The 18,973-nt window shown below is 34.7% G+C and overlaps 3 protein-coding genes across 3 annotated transcripts; 2 read left to right on the forward strand and 1 right to left on the reverse strand.

Moving 5' to 3' along the window:
* Window positions 1–443: 443 nt before the first annotated feature.
* On the reverse strand, window positions 444–2,625 carry LOC144852186 (trafficking protein particle complex subunit 6B-like). Its single transcript, XM_078709934.1, has 5 exons — window positions 2,461–2,625; window positions 1,888–2,067; window positions 1,637–1,720; window positions 1,209–1,302; window positions 444–1,011 (listed from the first exon to the last, which is right to left on the reverse strand). The coding sequence occupies exons 1-5, from the start codon at window positions 2,539–2,541 to the stop codon at window positions 980–982; spliced, it is 471 nt and encodes a 156-aa protein (XP_078566060.1). The 5' UTR covers window positions 2,542–2,625; the 3' UTR covers window positions 444–979.
* A 33-nt stretch (window positions 2,626–2,658) lies between these two features.
* On the forward strand, window positions 2,659–7,743 carry LOC144852181 (uncharacterized). The gene is made up of 9 exons (XM_078709928.1): window positions 2,659–2,822; window positions 3,164–3,256; window positions 3,386–3,463; window positions 3,610–3,706; window positions 3,940–4,037; window positions 4,356–4,431; window positions 4,589–4,744; window positions 5,157–5,295; window positions 5,769–7,743. The coding sequence occupies exons 1-9, from the start codon at window positions 2,686–2,688 to the stop codon at window positions 6,719–6,721; spliced, it is 1,827 nt and encodes a 608-aa protein (XP_078566054.1). The 5' UTR covers window positions 2,659–2,685; the 3' UTR covers window positions 6,722–7,743.
* Window positions 7,744–15,333: 7,590 nt separating this feature from the next.
* Window positions 15,334–16,461, forward strand: LOC144852977 (melatonin receptor type 1A-like). Its single transcript, XM_078711032.1, has one exon. It carries the CDS (start codon window positions 15,340–15,342, stop codon window positions 16,459–16,461), a length of 1,122 nt encoding a protein of 373 aa, XP_078567158.1. The 5' UTR covers window positions 15,334–15,339.
* Window positions 16,462–18,973: the final 2,512 nt, after the last annotated feature.

Below are 18,973 nucleotides of genomic sequence, written 5' to 3' on the forward strand. Positions count from 1 at the left end.
TTTAATTTCTTCGTTAATAGGCCTAATTATGTATTTCTGTCAATATTTTTGGTTCAATTTAACCGTTTATTTGTTATCGGTTTTTTTTCTGTGGAATTCTTATTATAATAATCTTCATTTTTCATGTTTTTGGGGACTCAGTACTGTACATCTTTAAAAGCTGTTTGACCATAATTTAGCAAAGATCTGCCTTACACCATTGGTGATGATTCTGATATAAATAAAGTTCATTTCTCCAAAGATATATAAAGAAATAAAGAATTTGGTTTTTCTTTTCAAATCTATTCCTCAAATCTCAATTAAAAGTAATGTTAAAGTGCGCCCTCTATATTGATATTTTCGCGTATTAACTTATTCTCGCTTCTTTTAGAGAATTTAATTTTGTTTTTACACGTATAAGCTTTCATTTAATCTCCTTCAGAACACAAACAGATATAAAAAGCTATACTTCACTCATCACTTTTATTTTGTTATCAAATGTTGTCACTTAATTTCTCTAACAAAAAAAAATCATAGTATCAGAGTTTCTTGTATAATATATATAATTTTTATATTTAATATACAGTATACCATTATTATGTTTGTATTATACTTTATACATAATTGTAGCATGATATTATCAATAAAGGTGCTCCACCCACAAAAACTGATATTATAACTTGGTCCTAAAAGGTGTTTTCGTAGTAGGTCACGATTTTAAAAGGGTGTCCCTGTCCCCCTTATTCCATCTTTCCAGTGAAGAGCAAGTATCCCTGGTCTTTTCCATTTGAATCCAAGGAAGCATCTTTTCAGTCAGTAGCACAATGTTTAATTTAATACATGATAATAGTCACATGAATGAACCATTACCCTTGAGTAGAGTAAGCATGTAGGTAATGCACCATGCTACAGTGCCATAAAATGTTGTTCTAGTCACTCTCCTATTGCACTTCATGATCTCATCATATTTATCATGGTTTACCAATCACTCAAAATTAAATCAATTCCGCTGCATCATAATTTGAAATTTGCCTGTAAATAAAGAAATATGATGAGTACAACTACTAATTCCAAGAAAAACTTGGTGCTCTGTATCTCATCTGCTACGGCCCTACGATCCTCTAGGTCATGGGTCAACTAGAATACGTTATTACCGTATTATTTATTCTCTATAGGCATATATATGACGGTTACAAAGTTATAAAAATACAAAAACAAGGTATATTTACAAGATGGCATGAGAATAACTTCTGATGTGACAACACAATTGATTCCTAGGTTAGACAAAGCACCTCGCAGCAGGCCGCAGGAAAATGCTAAGTACTGAAAACAAATATACAGGTATATATATTTATATCAAGTTATTTGCACATATCAAGTTATTAATATTTGCACAGTTTTATTGATATATTGCATAGTTCATTACATTTATGTAGGTATGCCTCAGTACTAAAATAGTAGAGCTGTAGCTTGGTGGTTAACATGCTTGCTTTCAAAACTCGAGGTCCAGGGTTCAATCCTGACCTAATGCCAGTTGTACCTACTCCACTGCTCCCTACAGGTCAAATAAGACCTAGTCGTGATAGTCTATACATCTTGTAAACTGTGTTGAAATAAAAACTTTTAAAAAGCATTATTAATAGGAAAAACTACTTACTCTGGGTGCCATTTCCAAGTACTGCTTTCCACCAGACATTTGTGTTAGTACCTTAAATTTATTGTCTTGTAAAACATACACACCCTGTAAAATAAATATTGCAACAGAGTAAAACAAAGAGTTTCTGATATGCTGTTTAAAGTAGTGCTTTATGTCTATGGTACATTCTCACTTGTGTATAAGTTAAGCATCTCATATTTTTTCTGGGCTTTTTTAATTTTCAATATCACTCTGGGTGAACTTTGAACTACCTGATGATTAGTCCTCAAGTTATCAACTTGCTTCTTGAAAATACTTGACCAAAAATCTTTGCAGATGAATTTCATAACCTCTAGTTCATCCTTGAATCGTGGTGACTCTTTCAGCACTCTCTCAATTAAACTCTGACCTACTCGATACCCCATTGCCTCCAATTTCGTAATGCAAGAATCCTGTTGAGTTAAAAAATATTTTAAGTAATGAATGAAGTTTAATTTTGACTTGTTTCATCAGTGGAAGCATACAATTATGCCAGTATTGTATTACTAGGCCTAGTATTAAAGAGTATTAAATATTAGTAAACAAATGCAAATGCCAAAAGCATGTTTTGTTAATATGTTAAAATTATCCCAACATTTATTATAATGACTGTCTAGTCATTGGTAGGCAGGAACAGTCATATATCACTCTACTTGTTTGAGAGGAAGTAGGCCTAGCTAGGCCTAGCAAGGTAGGCTCAATCCGGCTCTACACTACCCCCTCTCGCTCGGCTAGGCTAGGCCTGCTTGTGTGGGACTAGCCTAGCTAGGGCCTAGCTAGCCTAGGCCCTAGCCCATCTTACTTACAATATCATCTTTCTTTTTAGCTGTTCGAAAGATTTGTGCAACCATTTCTATATGAAATAAATCTAAAAGAGTATCGTCCATTTTGCTGAATACTTAATTATTTTAGACACAAAACATGGAAGTCACAACAAAAAACGGGGATATAAATGTTACTGAAATTTGACAACCGCCCTCATACGATTAATTGTGTCGCGTGGGCTTTTTTATCGAGTCCTGCAAAAAAACATGGCGACTCACGATAGTGGTGATGATGTTGCGGCTATTGATATTTTAAATGAGAAACTCCAAAGAGCTAAAGAAAGTCTGCATACGGTGGACGAGAACATACGTAAATTCACTGGAAGAGAATTTGGAGAAAAACGGTAATTTTATTTGACTTTTTTCCTGCCTAAAACATGATACATACGGAGGCCTCTTGTTTAGAATAGGAGGCTAGGCCGCTAGTTAGGACTATTTATTTATAAGCCTTCTCCCGGCTTTCCCGCTGGACAGGAACGGTTGATGTCACCTGGGCCTAGGCCCTAGGCCTAGTTCATAATAAAAAAAACAAAATGCTCATATAATAATGTATTTTTGTTTATCAGTCGGAAATAAATGTGTTAGAATAATAATAATAATTTTTTAAAAAGGTGCAAAAATACAGCAGTATAATTAAATAAAACATTGAAAAATGAAATTTTACCTATTTTTTTTTTATTTTTAGGTCGACAGATCAACGAAAAGTAGCAGTGGGTATTGGAAGAGGGCCTGCTGGTCCAAGAAACAGAGGTGCAAGAACTGGATCTATGGGGACAAGGTCCTTATTTTTAAATTTATTTCAAATTGAATAAATATAAATTAGAAAAAAATATTAATATGTACGGTCAACACAAAGATTATAATAATATTAATAAGCATTGAAAACAATGATTTTTTTTTCTTGTAGCCGACTTGCTCTGAGTGCATTTGAACGACTTGGAGCGCCCCTTGCTAAAAGACCCAACAGAGGCAGTGCTTTTAGCAGGTAAGTAGAGTATTAGCAAGTACAAATACAGTAATTTGTCCTAATACATCGCCATAATAATTACAGTTGACCTAGATTATTTTTAAGAATAAGGACATGCCTCTTGATTTTTTCCTCAGTTTTCATTCTACTGTTTTTTTTTGCAGGTTAGGCAATCGTGTGGATGCAGGCGGACCCAGAATGGGAGTTGGACGAAGACGCAGAGAAGAGGAGGAAGATTTTGAAGAAGAACTTCCACACAAGGTATATACATTAGCTTGCTTTCATTTTACCTCTTCTCTTACTATAAAATTCCCATGCTTTTATCTGTTAAAAACACACTTAAAATTAACTAAATACTCAAACTATCCATTTTTCATAGTTGTAAATTAAAAGATTTAAAAACTATAACTAATGTTTGTTATTTATTAGTTATTTTTCACTCTTCACCAATAATCTTGATCATAATGCTTTTCTATATTCTTTGTTTTTTGTAGCCTGCATTATCGTCCTCTGTTGTAGCACCTTCTTCTATTACTCGTACCCGAAAAGACTCGATTGAAGAGCAGAGCCAGGACTCAAAAGGAACTGCAAGGTATTATTAATTATTATTAACTGTACCATTAACTATTGTCTAAACAAGTTTGTTATTTTGTGTCTAGAACATGTGCTATAACTCAACTACAAGAGAACCCATTATTAAGTAGACACCTTCAGGACCCAACAAAGTAGCCCCTTAATGGAGGTGGACCATAGTGTTAACGTATATATATATATATATTCCCTCCTTCATTCCATAGGAAAGTGTCCCCTTAATAGGGGTGTCCTAAACGAGGGATTATATTGTATTTGATCAATCCAATATTGGCTAATTGATATTATTTATTAAGTAAGTAACATTTTTTTTTTCTAGGAATCGTCGCATGTTTGGTCTTCTACTAGGCACCCTTCAAAAATTTAAAGATGATTCTGTGCAAAAATCGGACAAGGTATAAACATTTTTAATTTATTAGTATTACAAATATTCTATTTTTTTTGTCTGCCTATCTTCATAGTGTGACTATATTTAAATGAAGTTCTGCACAGTATAGGAAGATGATGATATCTGTGTACTACCAGAATTACATTGTTTAATCTTGTACCTAGGATATTCAACGTGAAGAAATAGAACATAAACTGGATGCCAGAGCCAAGAAAGAGAAGCAAGAGATAGCCAGTGAAAGACGTGAGCTGTTCACAGAACGACGTAATAAGCAGAAGGAGCTGGAGAGGTTAGAAGAGCTGATGGAGATTGCCAAGGAGGTAAATTTGATCTAGATTCATTTGATAACGTCAACAGTTTTTCTATATAGTGATATGAAAACTTTGCACACAACTGGCAGAAATTCAGCTCCCTTGTTCGGGAATGATTATATAATAATTATAAGAATTAAGCACATGTTTATTATTATTCTGGAATTTCACACACAACACACTTTTGAAAATGCTTTTACTATAAGTAGATGGTCATTCCTTTAAAAATTAAATAAAGTTGGTTTAAAAAAAAAGATTAGTTGGAAAACAAAAGTTTGGTTACTGTAAAGTGTTGCCGTATAAACCATTTTTAGCATGGTCGAACTTGTAAAAGCGAACAATCTACTCAACCGTTGTTATTGCCGCTTGCAAAACACATGCTTATAAGTGGCACTCATGACTAACGTAAATTTACTTGCAGCAAGAGATGTGGGATAAGCATAGTCAAACATTAGGATGCTTTATTCAAACTAAAGCCAAGCCACCTTTGTTCTACCGCCCTCGCAAGGTCTTGCAAGAGGACGAGAAGAAGTTAGCTGCGACCAAGGAAATGTTAACGGGTACGTGTAAACATTCTATTAGTGGAAATAGGTTGCATCAATTATCAAAGGCGTTTCTTATATACCAGTGTTCAATTTATTACTAAGTCATTATTACCTAGTGTCCCCTAAATAGTTTTAGGCTGTATTGTAACATATATTGCCCCTCATTTGTTTTTACTGTACAAGTCTAATTTAATGCCAGATCTTTTCTTAGTTTAGGTATTTTAAATCTTGTAGTTGTTAGTGCTACTTTAGTATGGGCTAGCAATATTAGAATCTGGTCTAGTGAGAAATTAACTAGCCCAGTGAACTAGTGGTAAATTAAGATTCGTTTTCAATTCATTATTTATATGGAAAAGAGGTTATTATGAGTTTATAGAACTCGTTGAAAATTAGCCAATATAGTTCAACATAAATACTACATAAGATCACTAATTTTAGGTCCCAAGTTGATTAAATTGTAAACGTTCTTTCTTGACTTATTATTTCAGAGATGGCTAGTAAAAGAAGAGAAGCCATTGAAGAGGAAATTAAAAGTTTTGAAGGGTTTGGAAAACCACGTTCAGGAGAAAATAGAGAGAAAGAGAATGAGGAGATGAAGCAGGAAAATGAGGAAGAAGAAGAAGAGAAAGAGGAAAGGAAAAAAAGACGGAGAGACAGTGATAGAGGGAAGGATGGGGAGAAAGAAAAAAGAAAGGAAAGAGAACGAGGCAGAGTGAGAGCTAGAAGTAAAGACAGAGATCATAGAGAAGAACGAGATAAAAGCAAAGATGAAGAAAGAAAGAGAGAACGAAGTAAAGATGGTGAGCGTAGAAAAGAAAGAGAGAGAGGAAAGGATGGAGAAGGAAAAGAAAGAAATAGAAGTAGAGATGGAGAACATAAAAGAGAAAGAAGTAAAGATGGAGAACGAAAAACGGACAGGGATAGAAGTAAAGATGCAGAAAGTAAAAGAGACAGAAGTAAAGATAGAGAAAGTAGAAAAGAAAAGGGTAGAAATAAGGATGAAGAAAACGAAAGTAAAAAAGAGAAAGATGGAGAGATTTGGAAAGAGAGTGAACAAAGTAGGGAGGAAGAAAGTAAAAAAGAGGGTGAGAGGAGTAAAGATGAAGACAGAAAAGAGAGTGATATAAGTAGAGAAGATGAAAAAAAACAGGAAGACAAACCGGAAATTAAAGTGGAAGAAATGCTTTGGGAAGACAGTGTGAAAACAAAAGAAGATACTGTGAAAGTTGTTGAGGATGGAGAAGAGATGGATAAAGAAGGAGACGGTATGAAGCTAGAAGTAGGAGAAAAGTCGAGTGAAAATGGGATTGAAGGAAAAGAAGAAAAAAATAATGAAAGTTTCACACTACCAGAAAATGAAGAGCAACAAATTGATAAAAATAAAATGGAAGTTTCGTTGGAACAGAGGACTGAAGATATTGATCCGGCAAAAGAAAATTGAAGCTAGCATTTTTTATATCAGCTGCATTACGTCATATTTTTTGTTCATTTTCAATAATTAACAAAAATTGTATGCCCTCTAAAAAACAAACAGGATATTTTTCTTAAATCTGGAAATTCTATGAAGTGTTTTTTTAATATGCAAAATATTGTAGGCCATATTATAGACATTGTTTTGGTTTTCATTGCCCTTACCGAAGGATGCTTTTAGGATAATATCCCCAATTGAGCAGGCTTGTTTTAAATGTACATTCAATGTTTTCAATGAAATGGTACCCTTTACTACATCATAATAATTTCTCTTATTTTCTCGTGTAAGAAATTATTGATTATCACACATATGTAAAATTTTTAAACAATTATCTTTATCAAATTATAGTTTTTTTTGGAAATTTTCACAGCTGTTTGTGGTAAGTATATCATGAATGTAATTGTGTTAATGTTGTTTTAACAATTTTTTCTTTACTGACAACAATTTTAATTGTAAAATCATGGATGTAACTCCATGATTCTATAGACTTTTGAGTGATATTTTCGCTCAAATTTTAAGTGGAAATACTGTACAATAGTTATTATAGATCCCATTTGCGCTTGCAGTATTCCTTCCACCAATTACAAATTGTCTGAGATTTCTATATTTAAAAACAAATTACCACTGTACAATGCGTTTTGGTTCCTATTTAGCATAGATACACCTGTAATCGCATTATGAATACATGTGGGTTTTCCAGAAGAATCGATTTTTATTGTGGTCAACAGACAAGGTTATCAAAGTAAACCATAGATAATATGCTATAAGAACTAGAGGTCCAAATAGTGTATAGCAAAGTTCTTATATCGTAGGCCTACTATTATTAATTCATATTAAATAAAGGAAAATACCCCAACGGACAAAACTTGCATTGTTAAAATAATATTAACCAACCGTATTGTTTATAAGTTTAGGCCTACTATTTTTTTTAATTATATTCCGCGTTGTTTTAAGATGTGTTATTGTTCTAAATAAACATTTACATTATTCAAGTACGGCATAATGTAGACATATTTTGTAATCAACTACATTTTACAGCGTTGGAATCTTGAATCGCTTGAAATGAATTTGTTATTCAATAATGTTATTATCACGTAAAATTCGTAATTGACTGTGTGTGCTACCAACATAAACCATTGAACAAGTCGCCGTTTTCACGGTAATTGATATCATATCAACTCATATCGTTCCCTATATGTTGTGATAACTAATTGGTAAACTGACGGGCGAAAAGATGTACTTTAATGACATTTATTATTAGCTTTGCACGTCGATGATTACCAAATTATATTTACGTATGGAAACGACGGTGTCGCGGACTAATAGACACGGAGAAATAGATTTGATTACATCTAAACATTGATTATGAAATTGAACAAGACTGAGCAGTTATTAGATGTATATAAGTGCCAATCAATTTGTTGGTACATTAATAAACACAATCTGCTGTGAGATCGTTAATTAATTGAATGCATTGCGATGTACTTAATTGATCAATACAGTAGAAACCCCTCCTTTGGGAAACCAAAATAGCCAGTTTACACAGACGAACGGTAAGCGTCGATACGTTGCGTTCTAGTGGGAACCACGCTTTAGCGGATACTTTCCTGCGAAACCGTAAAAAGAGGCAATATAATGTTTATTAACGTGTTGTTGGGTCTCAAAGATGAATAGGGATTCTACTGTAAATGACACTATCGGTTTTCATGATGGTGCCTGGATTGTAATCCTGGTTGTGTCATGATGCCAGGTCCAAATCTTAAGCGTGGTTCCCACTAGAACGCAACGCAGCGACGCATTGACGCAAAGTGCTGTATTGCGTAATAATAAGTGGGAACTGACAATGATTTCAGTTTTTTTTTGTTTTTTTTCGTTGCGTAGATTGCATTACGTTGCGTATCTAGTGTGAACCAAGCTTTAGTTTTGTCCCCGTGACTTGTTTCGGTTACTTTGCTTAGATTACATAATGTGTTATCAATATCTTGGCCTCTGTGTAACCATTTATCATTATTATTTCAAATTACAAAACAAAAAATAGTAAGCGATGACGTTAATCTGTTTTGCTAGAACTCAGCAAAAAAAAAAACACAATTAAAGATATCTTATTGGTATTTTTGCAAGAAGTGTTTTGTGAAAACACCAATAATGACAAACAATGTTTAGTCACAGAACATTTTTATTATCCAAAAATATATCTTATTGATATTTTTGCAAGAAGTGTATTGTGAAAACACCAATAATGACAAACAATGTTTATTAAAAAAAAATTCTTATCCAAAAATATACCTTATTGATATTTTTGCAAGAAGTTTATTGTGAAAACACCAATAATGACAAACAATGTTTATTCAAAAAAAATTCTTATCCAAAAATATATCTTATTGATATTTTTGCAAGAAGTTTATTGTGAAAACACCAATAATGACAAACAATATTTATTCACAAAACATTCTTATTTAATATCCAAATCGTATTTATAAAATGTTTTTCTTTTCTTCATTGTTGCTGACATTTTCTGTAGGCACTTCTTTTAACATTTTATTAAAGATGTATTGTCCTCCAAAAACATTAAGAAGAGGAAGATTAATAAAATCAGACTTTAAATAGGCCATTTTGCAATTTTAATAAAGTTATTTACTTCTGTAAAAAAAAAAAAAAACAAATTATTTCACATATAAAAAGACAAAAGAAACGGTTAATTTTAACTAAAAACCATTGTCTGGCAAACAATGTAAGTATTTTTTGCTTTCAATTACATTGTTTTCATTTAAATATTTTTTTTTCGATTCGTGATATACGTGACATTAAAATAGCAACAAAAAATTAACGTTTTTAATACATAATTATTATTGACGAGTTTACTTGTTTTACTTATTATTTAATAAAAAAAGCGGCAATAAAGAAAGACCTTGCATTAAAAACGCAGAGCAATCAAGTTACATTTAATGTGTGTGAAACCGATTCTAATTCAAATAGTAAGTACTGTAATGACATAAACATTCATTTTGTTAAAACAATGGTAGTTTGCGAATTGTATACATGATAGACTCATTACCCATCCCATTTATGAATAGCAAACACATATCAGACAATGCAATCCCTTTTAAAGCACAACCATACCGAGAACCATATTTTTTCAACGTATTAGGGATGTACATATGATTTCAGAACAATTGCGAAATTTACGATATCGCTCGCTCGCCGTACAGCCGTCACCGTAAATTGCTGTGACGTCACATGTGCTTAGCAAAATCTACCGCATTAACATACAAGTAGGTACCGGTCATTTCAATTGCTATTGACCTGCATTAGGCTTAAATTTGCCAAAATGTCTGTTATGTTATAGAAACCCCTTATCACACAAAATATCCAGATAGGCAAATAAAGAAACAATTAAAAAAATTCAACATTTATATTGTTTAAGATTTGATTTACGTATGTTCAGGCCTACTAGAAATGTTCGCGCTTTGCGAGACTTGTCTACCCTTTAAGCTCTATAATTTATATTTACCGTCTGCCGACTGGGTTTAGTTGGATACGGTACCATGGCTGATCAGAGGGTGGTGGGACACCTGGCCGCGATTTTTGTTTAGTTTCGTACATAAGTTGGGGACTCTTTTTTTATGTGAAAGAAAGCCGAACTACTTCCTAAAAATAACTTAACCTAACTCTCTAAATCTCTCTCTCACTATAAAATAAAAAGAAGTTGTGTTCATGGGATTCGAACCAACCCCATACATCGACATGCAATGTCCATTAGTCTAATCATTTTGACTACACAGACGGCTCGACGGAAAGCGTTTGCATTAGCGAATTGTAGTTACCTCAATTCTTACGTCACGTGCACCTTATGGATATGAATAATGAATATTCATGTTTATTTTGTGACGTTACACGAGGAGTCCCCGACTTATGTACGAAAAGAAATATCGCCACCCAGCCGCCCCTCCTAAATTTCGAACGTTCAGTACTTCCTTTTACACTTTTTATACCGGCCCTCTACTGTATTACAAATTCCGGAATCCGCCACTGTATATTAATGCATCTGTAGTAATTAAATTAGCCTATATAATATTTTTATTATAATTTCTTTATAATGTGAATTATTTATAGATGAAATTTTAAAAGAAGGCGTTTTTGTTAGTTATACCAAATCACCAATGATAGCCACGCAATATCGCGTTGCTTTCAGTTAAATACTAATCGCAAATAAATGAACATAGTAATCGGTTTACGTGAGTTCTCCCAACAACAACAACATTTTACGGTGGTCTTCTTCAATCAAAATTAAAGTGAGTATAGTTTGTTTGTTTTTTTTTTCATTCTGTACTAGGCCTAGGATACAATGTTTTTCTCATATTATAATAATATTAAGCCGTGCTTTATTAAATAACTTCAAACCATGTACTATTATTTTACTGTGTTTGACCATTTCCTCCATGCTTTGACCATGAATACATGAAATGAATTATGAGTATGTGAGTGGCAAGGGGAGACATGGGGATGAGAGTGGCTGAAATAACGTATAGTAACATTATTGTTGGCCCTGTACACGAAATAGGTTTACGTTTGGATTTTATTTTTTTATGTCTATTGTCGCACTGAAAAACAATTGTTTTTTTTTATATTTTTAATATGCCATTTTTATTATCACATAGGCCTAATAGTTATTCACTTTTATCAAAAACTGGATCGGAAACAAATTATTCACCTAAAAAAATGTAATTTAAAGCAAAAAGTACTAAATTGTCTGTCAAACAATGGGTTTTTGGGTAAATTTTGTATATATATACAATATATATAATTTTTTGTTATATTTTGTCTTTTTATGTGTGAAATACTTATTTTTGGTTTTTATTCCACTGAAGTGAATAACTTTATTACAACTGCAAAATGGCCTATTGAAATTGAAAGTGTGATTTTATTACTCTTAATCTATTAATCTTTAACTTAATATTAAATGTTACTTTAACGTAGGCCTAGTATGTTAGCTTAAGTGAACAAAAGGTAGATTCTTAGAAATTGGTTTGAAATTTATCACAGAAGAATAAGAAACAATTATGGTTTTCTATTATTTTAATTACAACTATATTTAGCAACGTTGTTGGCAACGTATATATTTACCAAGACACTTGTGTTTATAGCTTTGTTTCCAAATTAAATTATATAGATCAAAGTTGCTTATTATCAAAGCTAGCAGTGGGATAATATACCGGTAGTACAAAAATTGCCGCAAAAGTTAATTTCACAACACTTTTAACAGACGGTAGAACACAAGTGGCGTAATGGCTTTGAGCGCTCACTTGCTAAACACGGAGCTTAAGGGGCCCAGTGGTCATTTTCACCAATCACACTTAGGCTAAGGGAAAACCTTAAAATTAAGAAAAATCTAAGTGAATAAAATTTAAAGGAAATACTTACATATTTATTGAGTTATGTGAAATACTATATAATATCACTTAAGTGTGATTGGTGAATACGGTCGCAGAGCATGAGCAGTCCACCAATGCAACTCCCCAGCGTTGGAGGGCCCCTTAGGAGTGCGAAACCAGAGGCCTTTGCCCACTGTTTTACGTCACTGTAAGAACACGGTAATAATATATTACACTATGACCCTCGCACGCAATCCTCACAGATTCTCTGAAAGTAATAATTACACATCCGTATAATATACGTAATTTGTTTCATTTTTCTTTTTAAATTACTTCTATTTTGATTTGATTTATTTCAGCATCACAAAAACAATTACAGATAAAATACGATGAATATATACATGAAACAAAAGATCGAAACATTAACAATATACAAAAAAGGGATGTCATTAAGGATAACCCATAAAAGTAATAAAATGCTTGTTTTCAATGGGGCTCTCTTCCTTTCTATTTTTTTTATGACAATTCGCAGACACGTCTCCGGGAGAAGCCAGATAGTCACATAGCCGTTAAGGCTAGTAGCTAATTAAATGGCCTCCCCTTTAAACTACAGTCTCTTAAATTAATACAGAAAAACAGTAAAATAAAAAGAAATAAAAATTTCTGTCAAAAAAAGGAAAACAAAACTAGACCTAAGTATCCTTTTTGCCAATTTTATCAATTTTTTTAATCTATTGATAATAAGAAACAACATTTTACCGTTTTTACCACCGCAACTATGCTGTGGTCGTCATGCAAATTATCCGACCTTCCGCCTCCATACATCCACAATATTCTCGTTAGCAAGCTAATGATGAACCATTAATATTGATTTATTTTTGTACTTTTCTTAGACAGTTAGTGTTGAATTTTGGTTTTTTAACCTCTAATATGACTGCTTTGTGTTATTTCACAATGTAATGTTGTTTATGAAAATCGTTTAAGAAAATCAATAAATATGCGTGCTTTGTATGTTTAGAGTCATTAGGATGAATTCAATATCTCACGCGGAGATCATTATTTTGTAGATCTAAGATTTTTTTAATCGCTTTGATCAATAACCTTTTTAAACACAGTCCCTTTCAATTTAAAAAAGGTTGGAATATAATATTGAGTTTAATTATGTGTTTTTAACTTAGAAGAGCTATTACGACTTAAAGGTTGTACCCAGGTCTGCATGTATTGTACGACCATTTTTTAAAAGCCCTTTTAAGGTGTGTATCAGGTAATGTGCTCATGTATCAGGTATGCCCATGTATCAGGTACGTTCTTGCATCAGGTGCGCTCTTGTATCAGGTGTACTCTTGCATCAGGTGTGCTCTTGTATCAGGTGCGCTCTTGTATCAGGTGCGCTCTTGTATCAGATGTGCTGTTGCATCAGGTGTGTTCTTGTATCAGGTGCGCTCATTTATCAGGTGCGCTCTTGTATCAGGTGTACTCTTGCATCAGGTGCGCTCTTGTATCAGATGTGCTGTTGCATCAGGTGTGATGTTGCATCAGGTGCGCTCATGTATCAGGTGCGCTCTTGTATCAGGTGTGCTGTTGCATCAGGTGCGCTCATGTATCAGGTGCGCTCATGTATCAGGTGCGCTCTTGTATCAGGTGTGCTGTTGCATCAGGTGTGTTCTTGCACCAGGTGCGCTCTTGTATCAGGTGTGCTGTTGCATCAGGTACGCTCTTGTATCAGGTGTGCTGTTGCATCAGGTGTGATGTTGCATCAGGTGCGCTCATGTATCAGGTGCGCTCTTGTATCAGGTGTGCTGTTGCATCAGGTGCGCTCATGTATCAGGTGCGCTCATGTATCAGGTGCGCTCTTGTATCAGGTGTGCTGTTGCATCAGGTGTGTTCTTGCACCAGGTGCGCTCTTGTATCAGGTGTGCTGTTGCATCAGGTGCGCTCTTGTATCAGGTGTGCTCTTGTATCAGGTACGCTCTTGTATCAGGTGTGCTGTTGCATCCGGTGTGCTCTTGTATCAGGTATGCTCATGTATCAGGTGCGCTCATGTATCAGGTGCGCTCATGTATCAGGTGCGCTCATGTATCAGGTGCGCTCTTGTATCAGGTGTGCTCACCCATCGTGTGTATTAGGTGCGCTCTTGCATCAGATGTGTTCATGTATCGGGTACGCTCTTCTTACATCAGATGCGTTCTTGAATCAGGTGTGTTCATACCAGATGCACTAATGTATCGTGTGCGCTCTTGTACAGATGTGCTCATGTATATCAGGTACGCTCATGTATCAGTGTTGTACGTACGTCAAACGGCCTCGTGAAAATTGACTAGAGTGCTGTGTCGCATCAAAAGGACCTTCTTCTCCATTGTTTCTTTAGTGGTATGACTAACATGTTCCCACGGCTATTGTAGGTATTTATAAACAGAAATTTAAATTTCATTACATTTCTCTTTTTCTTTTATCACTCCATACTTTAGCTAGGCGTCCAAAGTCCCCGGATAATAAAAGATATAATATACTCAAATAAACTCAATCATGTACAATTTACACAACAAGAATGATGCCAACAAAAGGCTTGTATTAAGACATTAATGCATAATGTAAATACAGTAGTCATTATCATTCACACAGCCCAAACGACTGATTGCATGCGAGATTTGTAACAAATATAGTCTAGGCCTAATACAATACTCAATCTTGCTAAGTGATTTATACAGTGTTGTTTATAAGTCGGTTGGGAATTTGATCTGTCTTATTAATTATTATAAGCGTTGGCCCGAGGCTGCGTGGTTCAGCTTGTCGTTAACTTGATTACGTATATTTCCAACAGCAAGGTAACATAGGTATGTTTTGTAAGACACAGTTTTAACTTTATTTTTAGGAATTAGAACAACAAATGTTTTATTTATTTGTTGTTTTTGTAAATCATGTAACAGTCGTACGAATTATTAGACTAGAGGCAAGTTCTGTTACTGCTATCCGATTTTCTGAAATGTTTTTTTTAACTTAAGTAGGTATTGTGTGTTTGTAAATGATTATGTTCAATGAAGAAAATTAATGCTTGTTTGTTTTGTTATATTTGTTTTCATACTTCAAGAACAATGCAATAGATAGATATACTTAATAAAAATTAGATTCTTATTTTATTTCAACGACTTTTTAATCACTATTTTTAAGGTGTATCTTACCAAATCACTCATTTTTTCCCCACAGCCTCCATCAGCGATGATGACGGTCAACAATGTCACAGGAACGAATCCGCAGAGGGCTCTGATAGTTTTTGAATGCATAATTATATTATGTATGTCTGCCGTGGGTTCAATTGGAAATATATTAACAATCTTTGCAGTTTTGACTAATAAGCGCCTTCGTGAACCCGCCCAATATTCCGTCGTCAGTTTGGCCATAGCAGATTTGATTGTTTGTCTGATCACAGACTCCATATACGTTGTGTCGGCCTGGCATCAGGAATGGTTCTTACCGAACGCTTACATCGTCTGCCAGATCGTAGGACTACTGACGGTTCTTTGCCTTGAAGCCTCGGTTATGAATCTTATAATGATTGCCATCAATAGATATGTTTGCATTGTGAAATACCGCAAATACAAAGACATCTTCACCCCGCGGCGTACAGCGGTGATGTGTAGTTTAGTGTGGATCCCGCCGTTCATCGGTGTCATCGTCCCAGTTTCGATGAAGATTACTCCTTTTGGAATTCACGATCATATGCTGTCATGCAGTGTGGAGTTTACGAAAGTTGGATGGTGGTACCTAACTCTCTTACTGGTAATCTACATTCCTATAGCGATGGTTGTCATTACGTTTTGCTATACGAATATATACCGATCGGTTAGGGCTAGCCGACGGCGTATTGAGCAGCAGCAACACGTGACAAAACCTAATGTTTCCCAAGCTGCGAACTCAAATATGAATTGTAATGAACCTGTAGTAGAGCCCATCAACACACACGAATTGGCGCCAATATGTCATCAAAACGATGCTCCTTCGTCTGCTGTTGGTAGCCACTCGACGGAAACGGCAAATGGCAACTCAAACCCAATAACAAAAGTTAACCTAAAAAAAGAAATACGTTTAACTGTCAACTTATTTATAATTTTTGTAATTTTTGTGATGTGCTGGTTACCCCTTACAGTGGTATCATTGATTGATCCAATTCATCCAATCCAATCTGATGTAGTTTGGCAAATCGTCAGCATTCTTGCGCTAGCTAATTCGAGTTGTAATCCTGTCGTGTACGTGTGGCGTAGCAAGCATTTTAGGCAGTCATACAAGCGACTACTGAGATGTTCTCTAGCGAGTCCGGGATCACACTCGGGTTCGAAATAATAATTACAAGAGTCATTATTGTAATCAATGCCCTGAAAATGTCTCTTAAGCTCTGTCTACACTATCAAACTAGATTGACAAAAAAGTGTGATGTGCCCAAATATAGTAGTGATATGCACAAATATGGAAGTGATATGACATCATCATGTCCATATATGGGCACATCACATTTGTTGTCCCATAAAGTTTGATAGTGTAGACAGTGCTTTAAGACACTATTTTTTAATGTAAGCATTCACCAACAATACTGTATATTGTGCTTTGATATTTGAGCTGTTAACTTCCAAAGAATATGTTTTCACAAACCATAAATATAGATAATGTATGTGTGTGTTCTATTTTCATCTTATTACCCGGATGTGGATTGGTGAGCGTGAATTACCAATTACGTAACATTTTATGTGTTTACGTTTTCTGTTTGGAAAAAAAATCTTAAAGTTTTTGTATATATATATATGATGCAACACATTTATTTGTATAATACACGAGCAGCAATGTCAAGTCAAATGTGTATAATAACAATATATCAAAAGGTACACCTGTTGACTGAACCTCTGTCCCCGTTGGGATCTAGTTTCTCATTTTACTCATGAACCTCTGTCCCCGTTGGGATCTAGTTTCTCATTTTACTCATGAACCTCTGTCCCCGTTGGGATCTAGTTTCTCATTTTACTCATGAACCTCTGTCCCCGTTGGGATCTAATTTCTCATTTTACTCATGAACCTCTGTCCCCGTTGGGATCTAGTTTCTCATTTTACTCATGAACCTCTGTCCCCGTTGGGATCTAGTTTCTCATTTTACTCATGAACCTCTGTCCCCGCTGGGATCTAGTTTCTAATTTTACTCATGAACCTCTGTCCCCGTTGGGATCTAGTTTCTCATTTTACTCATGAACCTCTGTCCCCGTTGGGATCTAATTTCTAATTTTACTCATGAACCTCTGTCCCCGTTGGGATCTAATTTCTAATTTTACTCATGAACCTCTGTCCCCGTTGGGATCTAGTTTCTCATTTTACTCATGAACCTCTGTCCCCGTTGGGATCTAGTTTCTCATTTTACTCATGAACCTCTGTCCCCGTTGGGATCTAGTTTCTCATTTTACTCATGAACCTCTGTCCCCGTTGGGATCTAGTTTCTCATTTTACTCATGAACCTCTGTCCCCGTTGGGATCTAGTTTCTCATTTTACTCATGAACCTCTGTCCCCGTTAGGATCTAGTTTCTCATTTTACTCATGAACCTCTGTCCCCGTTGGGATCTAATTTCTCATTTTACTCATGAACCTCTGTCCCCGTTGGGATCTAGTTTCTCATTTTACTCATGAACCTCTGTCCCCGTTGGGATCTAATTTCTAATTTTACTCATGAACCTCTGTAACCGTTGGGATCTAGTTTCTCATTTTACTCATGAACTTCTGTCCCCGTTGGGATCTAGTTTCTCATTTTACTCATGAACCTCTGTCCCCGTTAGGATCTAATTTCTAATTTTACTCATGAACCTCTGTCCCCGTTGGGATCTAATTTCTAATTTTACTCATGAACCTCTGTCCCCGTTGGGATCTAATTTCTAATTTTACTCATGAACCTCTGTCCCCGTTGGGATCTAGTTTCTCATTTTACTCATGAACCTCTGTCCCTGTTGGGATCTAGTTTCTCATTTTACTCATGAACCTCTGTCCCCGTTGGGATCTAGTTTCTCATTTTACTCATGAACCTCTGTCCCCGTTGGGATCTAGTTTCTCATTTTACTCATGAACCTCTGTCCCCGTTGGGATCTAGTTTCTCATTTTACTCATGAACCTCTGTCCCCGTTAGAATCTAGTTTCTCATTTTACTCATGAACCTCTGTCCCCGTTGGGATCTAGTTTTCCATTTTATTGTACGTAATCTTTCTATTTTGATTTAAAACTATTATGTTGCATTGTTAGAAAAAAGGGGGAACACTTTTACATCTGGTAATTTTCTATTTTGAAGAATTAACATTAGTTTTGACTTCATTAGTGTGGTGTGCTTACTTACGCAAGCAAATTAAATTATTCTTTCAATAAAGCAATCTAAAGAGAGAAGCACCATAAAAGAGGTTTAGAAGCGTTTGATATTATTATTATTGGGAATACATTTGGCTAATTCAAAACACTTCCTATTGTTAATAAGGCAATGGGAGATAAAAGAGGCTTATAATTGTGTAATAGGTTAAAGAGATAAGAACTAAAGATGCTTAGATGTACATTTTGCCGAATCATGCCACTTGTATTCCTCTCATTGAGAGTATTAATAGAATCATTAAGGTAGAATTGTTAATATCAACAGCAGTGGGTTATTCTCATGAGGCAATTAACGTGAGTAATTTTGTTACGGACAGTATAGTTATTACAGCCGGACTTTGGTATGAATAAGTTGGTTTGTCGTGACGTCCAATTTTCCGTTGAATTACTCGGTCCAGTGAATGGCAAATATTATTATGATTAACCGATATTATTGTTTGTGAAATTATTATTCTGTCTTTATTACTA

The sequence above is a fragment of the Antedon bifida genome, chromosome 9, assembly GCF_963402885.1.
Source record: "Antedon bifida chromosome 9, ecAntBifi1.1, whole genome shotgun sequence".
Lineage (NCBI taxonomy): Eukaryota > Metazoa > Echinodermata > Crinoidea > Comatulida > Antedonidae > Antedon > Antedon bifida.

Excerpts from the sequence above, each read along its gene's own strand:
- LOC144852186 (XM_078709934.1), bottom strand. The coding sequence starts at position 2,541 with ATGGACGATACTCTTTTAGATTTATTTCATATAGAAATGGTTGCACAA. Across the intron at positions 2,068-2,460 it reads CTAAAAAGAAAGATGATATT|GATTCTTGCATTACGAAATT; the intron begins GTAAGTAAGATG and ends TTAACTCAACAG. Across the intron at positions 1,012-1,208 it reads AGTTATTCTCATGCCATCTT|GCAAATTTCAAATTATGATG; the intron begins GTAAATATACCT and ends CTTTATTTACAG.
- LOC144852181 (XM_078709928.1), top strand. The coding sequence starts at position 2,686 with ATGGCGACTCACGATAGTGGTGATGATGTTGCGGCTATTGATATTTTA. Across the intron at positions 3,464-3,609 it reads AGAGGCAGTGCTTTTAGCAG|GTTAGGCAATCGTGTGGATG; the intron begins GTAAGTAGAGTA and ends TTTTTTTTGCAG. Across the intron at positions 4,432-4,588 it reads CTGTGCAAAAATCGGACAAG|GATATTCAACGTGAAGAAAT; the intron begins GTATAAACATTT and ends TCTTGTACCTAG.
- LOC144852977 (XM_078711032.1), top strand. The coding sequence starts at position 15,340 with ATGATGACGGTCAACAATGTCACAGGAACGAATCCGCAGAGGGCTCTG.